This window comes from Prionailurus viverrinus, chromosome E1, assembly GCF_022837055.1.
Source record: "Prionailurus viverrinus isolate Anna chromosome E1, UM_Priviv_1.0, whole genome shotgun sequence".
NCBI classification, from domain to species: domain Eukaryota; kingdom Metazoa; phylum Chordata; class Mammalia; order Carnivora; family Felidae; genus Prionailurus; species Prionailurus viverrinus.
The window spans coordinates 48,070,323-48,081,748 of record NC_062574.1 but is presented as its reverse complement, the minus strand read 5'-3'; the positions used below and the strand labels follow the sequence as shown (position 1 = coordinate 48,081,748).

General features: G+C 47.4%; 1 protein-coding gene across 1 annotated transcript in view; it reads left to right on the top strand.

Annotated features, from left to right (window-relative positions):
- Positions 1-222: 222 nt before the first annotated feature.
- Positions 223-11,426, top strand: part of PRPSAP1 (phosphoribosyl pyrophosphate synthetase associated protein 1) — a 28,466-nt gene continuing 17,262 nt past the window's right edge. Inside the window, exons 1-3 of the mRNA XM_047831804.1 lie at positions 223-623; positions 5,008-5,060; positions 8,098-8,164. Coding sequence (XP_047687760.1) covers positions 454-623; positions 5,008-5,060; positions 8,098-8,164 — 290 coding nt within the window. The 5' untranslated portion in view covers positions 223-453. The remainder of the gene's footprint in view (positions 624-5,007; positions 5,061-8,097; positions 8,165-11,426) is intronic.

Here is an 11,426-nt window from a genome sequence, read left to right as displayed (position 1 = left end):
TGGATCCTGGCAGAAGAGCTGGAAACGGCGGGGACCACTACCAAGTCAGGCCGCACCGCCCCGGAATGTGAGCGCAAAAGAGCTCCCGTGGGAGCGACAAAGGCAAGCGGCGGGGGCGATCCGCGAGCCTCCTCTCGGCTGAACAAGCTTTCAAAGAGTTGCCCACCGCCCTGCCCTCATCTGAGATGGCGGCTCCGCGGGCGCTCTAGCCGGCGCCTCTCCAATTCCCAGAGGGGGCGGCGGCCTCGCCACTGGCTCTGAGGCGGCTGCAACGCCGGTCGCCACGAGCGTGGGTTCTGCCCCAGCCCTTGGTGGCCTCGCGTACGTGGACGTGGGGGGTCTCGGGCCTCTCCCCTTCCCCAGCCGGATCCCCGGCCTCGCGGCCGCCTCAGCCGCAGCCGCTCCGGGCGCCGCCCCGCGCCGGCCGGCTGTAACCGCGCCTCGGGCCGGACGATGCCCAAGAAGCTGCTGCTGCTGCCCCCGCTCTCGGCGTCCTCGACTCTCCGCGCCCCGCGAGCCAGCCCCGCCGCCCGCCCGGCCATGAACGCCGCCCGCACCGGCTACCGGGTCTTCTCGGCCAACTCCACGGCCGCCTGCACCGAGCTGGCCAAGCGCATAACCGAGTAAGGGGGCGGGGCGGGGCCCCGGGCCGTGGCGGGGGCGTCCCGCCGCCCCTTCCCCTCGGCGCCGCCCTGCACCCGGGCCGCGGAGCCGCGGGCCCGCCTGTTCCGGGCCGGACCGACCCTTGCGGGTGGCCATTCCGCACCCGAGACGCGATCGGCGGACTCTGACTTCTGCCCGCGCCGGCTGCGCGGCACCGCTCGCCCCACTCCCACTTCCCGGGCAGGGGCGAGGCTGCCGTCGCCCCGCAGGCAGGGCCCGGAGGGGGACCCTGGGTGCGGCCCCCTGCCCCACAGTGGGAGCTGACCTCGGAGCCGGGTCATCGGCACTCCCCGGTCTCCTCGGTGGGCCCGAGGCCCGCAGGTCCCCGGGCTATAACACGCTGACCCGGCGATGGGGGGCGCTGCGCCCGGAAGGGGGGCTGCGCGGGGGCGGGGGGCGGGGGGCGGCGGGAGGGCCTTGCAGGTGGCAGGCGCCGGGTGCACCAACCCTAGCCGGGGTGGCGGAGAGAGCAGCGAGGACAGGACAACTCCAGGGGAGCAGATTTGTCAGAGTTGCTGATAGAAATAAGTCTAACCGTATTTTCTTAAGTCAGCTTTGGATTCGAGCAGTCATTTGAAGGGAGCTCTTTGCCCTTCCGTGTGTTTTTAACCCAAGGAAGCCTGTGATCTCAAGTGGCTTCTGGGGTCTGACAGCTCTGAGATGTCTTTCCCCAGTCTTGCCACTTACTAACCCTGGGGCACTGGGCAAGAGACTTGATTTTCCTGAATTCCATTGGTAAGATAGGGACGGCGCTGTTATCTACCGGGCAGGAACATCGGGAGCAGGAACAAAATAACGTAGATAAAGCTTGTAGCTGAGCAGAGGCTCACAGTGGCCCTCGGAATAATAACTCTTTCCTAGTTGGCTCTTGGAGAGTCCCAGAGCTCTAATGCAAAGGAAGAGCCTTAGGAACCCTTTCCAGATAAACTTGTTACAAACCTAAGGCATAAAAATGAATAGCTTGCTTTTTAACGTTTCAAGTCATTTTTATATCTTGAAACAGTTTTGCATTAGAGTTTCTGTGGATTTTTCAGAGTTGATGAATAATCGCAAGGATATGGTTTTGGATTCTAGATGGAAATGTCAAAGGGAAACTTCAGTCCTGTTTTCTCAGCAATGCCTATTTTTTTGTTTTCGGTTGGGGGTTTTAAGTGAGATTAGAAGAGTAAATCCTTTTGCAATCTACTACCTAGTTTCTGTTTCTAACCCCTGATAAATGTTGGCTTTTTGAGGCCAACCAAAATGCTAACTTTAAATATAAAGCTCATGTTTGTTTTGGGTCAGATTCACCACAGTGACCTTGCTGAGAGAAAGCAGATGGAGGAGGGCACATTTAAAAGGTCAATGGTTTTGCTTTTTTCTTTTAATGATAGGTTCTTCTCTGCCTTGTTCCAGAAATATTTAAAGATTTCAATTTTAATGTAATCACTACCCCCAACGTGGGTCTCAACCTCACGACCCCAGTTGGGATCAAGAGTCCCACGCTCTTTGGACTGAGCCAGCCAGGCGCCCCCAGAAATGTTTTATTTTTATTTTTTTATTAAAAAAATGTTTTTTTAGTGGTTATATTTATTTTTGAGACAGAGAGAGACAGAACATGAGTGGGGGAGGGGCAGAGAGAGAGGAAGACAGAATCCAAAGCAGGCTCCAGGCTCTGAGCTGTCAGCACAGAGCCCCACGCGGGGCTCGAACTCGTCAACTACGAGATCATGACCTGAGCCGAAGTCGGACGCTCAACCGACTGAGACACCCAGGCACCCCCAGAAATGTTTTAAATTACTGTAAATAATATTTGTAAATACTTCCTTTATCTGTTTCGTATGTTGAGTTTCTGAGTAAGACTTTATTTGAAAAAAGGCTTTTACCACTGAGCAGAGTGTGAAGGTCCCTGACGTTAGGATATTTTATTTCCATGCCTGCTTTTGGATCTGAACTTCCAAGCAGGGATTTTCAAACACTTTTGGTTATACACTTGAATCAGTAGAAAAGTTAGGTGTGCTGGATTCCCAGGATGTGTGTATGTTACATACGTGTTATAATTAACCCCCTTCATCTAGCTTCAATTTAACAACTTTTTGTTAGTCTTATTTCATTTACTTTACCTATCTCTCACTTTTTGGGGGGCTAGATTCTTCTTCTTCTTCTTTTTTTTTTTTAAACTAAGCTCTAGGGATGCCTAGGTGGCTCAGTCGGTTAAGCATCTGGCTCTCTATTTTGGCTCAGATAATAATCTCAGGGTTCATGAGTTCAAGTCCCACATCAGGCTCCATGCTGATGGTAGGGATCCTGCTTGGGATTCTCTCCCTCTATGCCCCTCCCCTGCTCCTGCACACATGCTCTCTCTGTCTCTCAAAATAAAGAAACTTAAAAAAAAAAAAAAAAAAAAAAAATATATATATATATATATATATATATATATATATATATATATATATGTGAACTAAGCTCTATACCCAATGTGGGACTTGAACTCATGACCCAGAGGTCAAGAGTTGCTTGCTCTACTGACTGAGCCAGCCAGGTACCCCCCAAGGATTTTTTTTTTTTAATTACAGTGAAATGTACATAACTTAAAATGTACCATTTATTTAACCTTTTTTTGAAAATATTTTTAATGTTTATTCAGTTTTTGAGAGAGAGATGGAGACAGAGTGCGAACAGGGGAGGGGCAGAGAGCAAGGGAGACACAGAGTCCAAAGAAGGCTCCAGGCTCTGAGCTGTCAGCCCCAACGCCGGGCTTGAACCCACAAACCACGAGATCATGATGTGAACTGAGGTCAGACGCTTAACCAGCTGAGCCACCCCAGCACCACACCATTTAACCATTTTAAGCGTACAACTCAGTACAACTCCGTAAATACATCTACAGTGTTGTGTGGCTGTCACCAGTATCCATTTCCAGAACTTTTTCATCATCCAGAACAGAAACTCCATACCCTTAAAATACTAACTCCCCGATCCCTTCCCTCCCAATCCCTGGTCATTTCTGTTCTCCTTTCTGTGTCTGAATTTGCCTCTCCTAAGTACCTCTTATAAATGCAATCATGCAATATTTGTCTTTTTGTGTCTGACTTCTTTTACTTAGAATCATTTTTTCAGGGTTCATCTATATTATAGCATGTATCAGAATTTCATTCCTTTTTAAGGCTGAATAATATCCTATTGTAGACTTGACTGGAATAATTCTGTTTATTTACACTGTGCACAGTATTTGTTCGTTGTTTGCTTATCAAGAGAAACGATTTCATACCCCAATATCCGTGTTTCATAGTTAGGAAACCCAGGTCAGTGACAAACTTCCATGGAACCCAACCCGAAGAAGTTCTTTACATTCCAAAAGCACTTTGCACCCCGAGAGGCACCAGCCTTCTTCACCTCAGAATCTCAGGGAATCATAATTTCTGTAGAAATTTGCCTATGCCTTCTTTCTTGGTTCCGCCGCAGCAACCTGGAGGGAAGGCTGCAGCCCGCTAGGATATAAGAATCCTCCACAGTCTAAACTCTCAGACACTTGGCCAGAAGGCCTCGCATCTGACGTGTCCTCAAAGCACCAGAAAGCCACAACCTCCTCTACCCAGCGGCCTTCCTCGCTGTCCTGCGTGCGCGGCTGGAGTATTTCTAAACAGATTCCCCCCTCACATCGTAGCATTTCACTCACTAAAGTGGTAATGCTACCTGATAACCAGGAAAACCTATGACGGGGCACCTGACTGGCTCAGTCAGTGGAGCGTGTAATTCTTGATCTTGGGGCTGTGAGTTCGAACCCCACAGAGGGTATAGAGATTACATAAAAATCTTTTTTAAAAAAAAAGCAAAACCTATGACATCATTAATTCCTTAATATCATTTAGTATCAAGCCCTTGTTCATAGTTCCCTCCCCTGTGTCAAAAATGGCTTTTTGTGCCTAGTTTATTCTAATCAGGATCCCAAGCAACATTCACACTGCATTTGGTTAGTGGCACTGAAGTCTCTTCGCTTTTGGCCATTGCATTTACCTGTGACTTGTGGTTTTGGAATCGGTGTCGGTAGCCACACATCTGTTTTGGAATGGTTTTCCAAGACGGTTATTCAGAAAACAATGAACTAGACATTAAACTTTGGCTGTGGATCCCCCCCCCCCCCCCAGTAGAGCAGCGTGTTACAAAATGGTGGGCCCTCGAAGCTGCTTGTGGAACAGTGGAGGGTGTGTGGTTCTTAAAGCATTAAACTTTCTGAACTTTTCTGGGTTTGGGGGAAAGAATGCTAGTCTAGTTATTTTAGCCTTTTTGTTAAATATACACATAGGAACTGAAGTTTTTTTTTTTAAAGAGCTTATTGCCTTTACCTCCCCTCCCCCCCCATAGGCGTCTTGGTGCGGAATTGGGGAAATCTGTGGTCTATCAAGAGACCAATGGAGGTAAGTGAAAATGATTTCTTAAACATCCTTTGTTCTCTAAACTGCTTAGTCAACTGATGTGGGTTTTTTTTTTTTTAATGTTAATTTATTTTTGAGAGAGAGCAATGGGGGGAAGAACAGGGGGAGAGAGAGAATTCCAAGCGGGATTCATGCTTCAGTGCAGAGTCTGACATGGGGCTTGAACTCAGGAAACAGGAGATCATGACTTGAGCCAAAATGAATCGTTGGTCTTTTTTTGTTTGTTTCCTTTTTTAGGAAGAAAGAGCACATGTAAGTGGGGGAGGAGCAGAGAGAGGAAAACAGATTGCTAAGCAGGCCCCACACTGTCAGCACAGAGCCTGATGTGGGGCTTGAACTCACGAACCGTGAGATCATGACCTATGTTGGACACTTAACTGAGCCACCCAGGAGCCCTTCAACTGACATGTTTTTAAAAGGCTGATACTATTCCCGTGTAACATGAAAACATTTTTCTTTAAGATCATTCACTACTTGCCTCTAAATCTTTCTTTCTTTGTTCTCTTTCTTAAAGTCTCCGTCCCCTGTTTCCAGGATAATGTGACTGTCTTGTCATTTCACAGTGAAAAAAGGAGAGATGTAAAGAATATGTTTTCTCTTCTATATTGGGCTCCGTTTGCTAAATGCCCTTTACATCTGTGTCTCCTTATGTCATCAAATGGCACCTAGAGCAATCTGGTCCCAGGTAGTAATGACTTTTTAAAAAAACCAGCTTTGACGTCCGACTTCGGCTCAGGTCATGATCTCACGCGGTTTGTGAGTTTGAGCCCCACGTCCGTCTGCACAGAGCCTGGAGCCTGCTTTGGATTCTGCCTCCTTCTTCTCTCTCTGCCCCTCCCCACTTGTGTTGTGTCTCTCTGCCTCTCAAAAATGAATAAATGTAAAAAAACAAAATTAAAAAACAAACCAGGGGCGCCTGGGTGGCTCAGTCGGTTGAGCGTCTAACTTCAGCTCAGGTCATGATTTCACTGTTCGAGAGTTCGAGCCCCGTATCAGGCTCTGTGCTGATGGCTCAGAGCCTGGAGCCTGCTTCGGATTCTGTGTCTCCCTCTCTCTCTGCCCCTCCCCTACTTGTGCTCTGTCTCTCTCTCTGTCTCTCAGAAATAAATAAATGTAAAAAAAATTTTTTTTAAATAAATAAATAAATAAATAAAAATAAAAAACAAACCAAACAAACCCAGCTTTGAGTTCTTTCAGCCTAAATTTTTTTCTCAGCTCTCTTGTAGACTCTCATCCTGGGTTGGTAACCCACTTTTGCTGCCCTCTGAGTTTCCGTGGAAAATTGTGACATTAAATGATAATGCTTCAAAGCACTTTGTCGTCCGTGTCCTAGGAGTGCTGCATCGTAAATCTAGTGGGGCTGTGTACTTCAGGCTGTACAATGCCCTGTGAAGACAAGTTAACGTAAAATAATTTGGAACTGGGGCGCCTGGGGGGCTCAGTTGGTTAAACGTCTGACTTCGGCTCAGGTCGTGATCTCACAGTTCAAGCCCAGCATCGGGCTCTGTGCTGACAGCTGGGAGCCTGGAGCCTGCTTCGGATTCCGTGTCTCCCTCTCTCTCTGCTCTCCTCCACTCGTTCTCTGTCTCTCAAATATGAATAAATTAAAAAAAATAGTTTGGAACTATTTTTGCAAAGTTGAAAGCTTAGGTTTATGATTCTTGCTTCCTTTTTTCTTTCTAAGGTAGAACTATCTGTGGTGTAAGTAGCTTGAGGAGGTAAATTACTAAGACCTAGTGATGTTCAGGCATCTAAAAAAGGAAGGTATTTGAAAAAGGAAAGGTGATTTAGTGGCCGGTTTAGTGGGAAACACATGTGCCCAAAATGTTGTAAGTTCCATGTGCGGTATAATTAACCCCCAGATATCCTTCATCCCGCTTCCACACTTAGAAACTTGTTTTTTTTTTGAGTTTATTAATTTATTTTGAGAGAGAGAGAACAAGTGGGGAAGGGGCAGAGAGAGAGGGAGAGACAGAATCCTAAGCAGGCTTCGCACTATCAGCGCAGAACCTGACGTGGGGCTCGAACTCATGAACTGTGATATCATGACCTGAGCTGAGATCAAGAGTCACTGCGCCCCTTAGTCACTTTTTTTAAAAGTTTTATTTATTTAAGTCATCTCAACGCCCCACGTGGGGCTCAAACTCACGACCCTGAAGTCAAGCGTCGCGCGCTCGACTGCGCCAGCCAGGCGCCCCCGCACTTAGTAACTTTCTACTTGGTGGCTTTAAAAACTTCATCTACCGTCAAGACAAGTCAGGAGATACTGGTATTCAAAAACCTAAAGCTGAAAGCAGATAGACGAGCTAGTCTGTTTAGCAGTGACAATTTTAATTTATGGTGATGGCATCTGGGGAGCTCCTGAGGTGAAGCACCTGAGGACGAGAAGGTGGTTTAACCAACCCCACTCTTCGCTCTCCGGGCCTTTTTATTTTGCTGTTGTTGTTGTTTTTAAGTAGGCTCCATGTTCAACATGGGGCTCGAACTCTCGACCCTGAGATCAAGAGCCGCGTGTTCTACCTACTGAGCCAGCTGGGCGCCCCATCTCTTGGTCTCTTTCTGTCACATTAGCCTGAAAAGTCTCCCAGCCTTTGGCGTTGCCTTGTCTCTCCTGGATCAGGCCTCGTCTACTTGGCCCAGGTCTTCCACTTTGGGGACCTCAGGACAGGGCCTGAGGCCTCCGCATTTGTGGGAAGAAGGCAGTTAACCTTTGACCTCTTTACTTTTCCCCAGGCTTCCTGTCTTTATTTCGGTGATGGGTTTGCTTTTTTGAACCCCGAGATTTTATGTGGATCTGTTTGTGTTACTTTTTTGCCTTTTAGCGTATTTTTGGTTTTTTTCCCTTCAGCTTCACTATTTTTATATGGATGCTTGTCATTCCGAGATCTCTTGCAGAATTATTTTGGTGCGCTAGGTGAAGTGTTGATTTAGATTTCATCCTGACTCCGTCCATGTGCTGCCCAATTAGTGCATCACGAAGTGCTTTCCCTAAACTATTGGACTTTTTTTTATTTTTCAGAAACAAGAGTTGAAATAAAAGAATCTGTTCGTGGCCAAGATATTTTCATTATACAAACAATACCCAGGTAAGATTAGCATTAGAGGTAAGATTTCCTCTAAAAATCTTAGCGATAGAGTTCTGTTATCATAGAAGCAACAATTCCGTTTTCTTTTTTTTTTCTTTAATGTTTATTTATTTTTGACAGACAGAGAGAGACAGAGCATGAGCAGGGGAGGGGCAGAGAGGGGGGGGGGAGAGCGGGCTGAGCCACCCAGGCGCTCCGAAAAGCTTTTTGTTGTTAAATCCGATGCATGGCCCCTGCCGATGTGTACCTCGATGTGTACCTCGCAAGACAGTTTTTGCACTTTTTTTTTTTTTTTTTTTGCATAGTGGCCCATTTCAAGCTGCTCTGGTGTAGATGGTATCTGTGTATGTCTCTGGAAAATGCAGACCTTCCTGTCTTGGTTTATTGAGATTCCTGAGACTGTGGTCGTCGTAAGAATGGCACTTGGGGCGCCTGGGTGGCTCCGTCGGTTAAGCACCCAACTTCGGCTCAGGTCATGATCTCACAGCTTGATTCTGTGTCTTCCTCTCTCTCTCTCTCTCTCTCTCTCTCTCTCTCTCTCTCTCTGCTCCTCTCCCACTCATGCTCTGTCTCTCTTTCAAAAATAAATAAACATTAAAAAAAAAGATGAGAACGGCACTGGAGGCCATCGGGGTGAGGCTCTTACATGTATCTTCTTTAAGCCTTCACCCAAATCCCACATGGAAGCTACTTTTAGCCTCAGTGAAAATGTGACTTGTAATAAGAAATATATATTTGGGGGCGCCTCGCTGGCTCAGTTGGTAGAGCATGCAACTCTTGATCTCGGTTAGGGTTGTAAGTTCGAGCCCCAGGGTGTAGAGATCACTTAAAAATAAAATCTTAAAAAAAAAAAAGATATATATGTGTGTGTGTGTGTGTGTGTGTGTGTGTGTGTGTGTGTGTGTGTGTATATATATATATATATATATTTGGTCTTCCTTTCCCAGTGCTGAGCTCCTAAAACCTAAAACCTGTGGAATTTCCTAAGCGATAAGAGCAATAAAGGTGTCTTTTGTTATTCATAGCAAGCCCCTTACAGCCACTCCTGAGCTGACGTTATTGAGATGGTTTTGGGGAAGCTTCTAGATAACCACTAGAGGGGGGCTCCTGGGGAAGTCAGCAGAGGATAGAGGGTGGGAACTTTCAGCCCTTCCCTCCCCCACGGGGTGAATCCGTCCTCAGAAGCCTGTGCCCGAGTGCCTGCAGCACATACCCTGCCTGGACATCTTGTGTTTCTGGTATTTCCATAGGAAGATTCCAAGAAATGGAATTGCTGGGTGTAAACATCCATGCCTCTAGTATTGGTAGATAAGGCGGCTCTGATAGGTACTTTGATAGTAACTTTGCCCACTAGTCCTCCAGCAATTTTGGTTTTGTACTGGTTTCCTCCCGGTCCTGGCACTCTTTTTGCCTCGTGCTTTTGTTCGATGCTGCACCTTAGAAATGAGGGGGAGGGGGCACCTGGGTGGTTCAGGCGGTTGACCTGACTTTGGCTCAGGTCATGGTCTCACCATTTGTGGGTTCGAGCCCCGCATCGGGATTTGCAATGACAGCTCGGAGCCTGGAGCCTGTTTCAGATTCTTTCTCTCTCTGCCCCTCCCCCGCTCATTCTCTCTCTCTCTCTCTCTCTCTCTCTCTTCCCCTCTCCCTCTTTCAAAAATAAATATTTAAAAAAAAATTTTTTTTAAATGAGGGGAAGACCTGAGGGTCTTGTCTGGGGGCAAAATGCAGAGAGCGAGGGAGCTCTATCACCTGCAAGGCTGCCCTCTGGTGTTGTGCTCGCCAGGGGAGACTAATGTCATCACCCCTGTTGGTGGTGCTGTTGACCAGTAGCCCCTTCTGTTGACCAGAAGGTGGGGCTCACCTTCCAAACCCCCCTCCAGAGCCCGCAGCATATTCCCTTTGCTCCAGTAATCGCACGTTTTTTATTGTTGAGGGTGGATTCAATTTTTTGGAAATGGCAAAAAGCCTTTCTGAATGAAGTGATTATGTTGCATGATTTAAAAAAAAAATTTTTTTTAATGTTTATTTTTGAGAGGGAGAGAGAGAGCGGGGAAGGGACAGAGAGAGACGGAGACACAGAATCCGAAGCAGGCTCCAGGCTCTGGGCTGTCAGCACAGAGCCCGATGCGGGGCTCGAACCCACAAACCATGAGATCATGGCCTGAGCTGAAGTCAGACGCTTAACCGACTGAGCCACCTGGGCACCGCTGTGTTGCATGATTTAAATGTCTTGATACTTGATGTGGAGAACAAAGGCGAAAGAAAAAAAAATTGAACTTCCTCACAACTTACAGCTCAGTGACAGGTATTTAGAGACACGCAGAGTGACCTTCCTCAGGGAGCTTAGCTGCCTCCACGTTAATACTTTGCTAGAGGCAAGAGGCAGTCTTAGCTTGACGTTCGTCCAACTTCCAGGATCCTATAAAAAATCCGTTTGGAAACTTCCTTTATCTCTAACTGCCCCCTCCCAGACCCAAGATACAGACTAGCAGTCATTCTCCAAGCATTTGGCCTACTGATAGACATCTGCAGGGTCTCATGACTACGGTTTTACTGGAGGAAATGACCTCTTCCTCATAAGAGCTAGCCCCTCAAGGTCCTGGACACCTTGCTGCCATATTCCTTCGAGACTCAACGCTGTCCCTGGCCCCGCTCCCAACTTGAAAGTATATGATCAGCCACTCCTCACAACCCCGGTGCAGTGCTTTCTGCCCACAGGTCCTGTCCCCGTGCTTTCATAAAACAGCCTTTTTTGCACTGAAGACGTCTCAAGAATTCTTTCTTGACCGTTCGCTCCCGAACCCCAACATGTCACATCAGTACTCCAGGAGCTTCCAAACATACTGAGCGAGGGAAGGAAGTAAAATGGATGTGAAGCTTACAGAGTGTTTTTTGAAGCACAATTTCCGTGTTTATGTTACAAGGCCTAGTGTGTTGATGTAATGTAAGAAGAGTCATTAAAAGAACATTTACGGGGCGCCTGGGTGGCTCAGTTGGTTGGGTGTCTCACTGTCGGTTTCAGCTCAGGTCACGGTCTCACGGTTTTGTGAGTTCGAGCCCCGCATTGGGCTCTGTGCTGACGGTGCAGAGCCTGCTTGGGATTCTCCCTCTGTCTCTCTCTCTCTCTCTCTCTCTCTCTTTGCCCCTCCCCTGCTCACCCTGCCTTTGTCTCTCTCTAAAAAGAAATAAACTTTAAAAACTAAAAAAGAGAAGAACATTTATACCTTATTTGCTTCAGATGATTAAGTCGCGGGGTCGG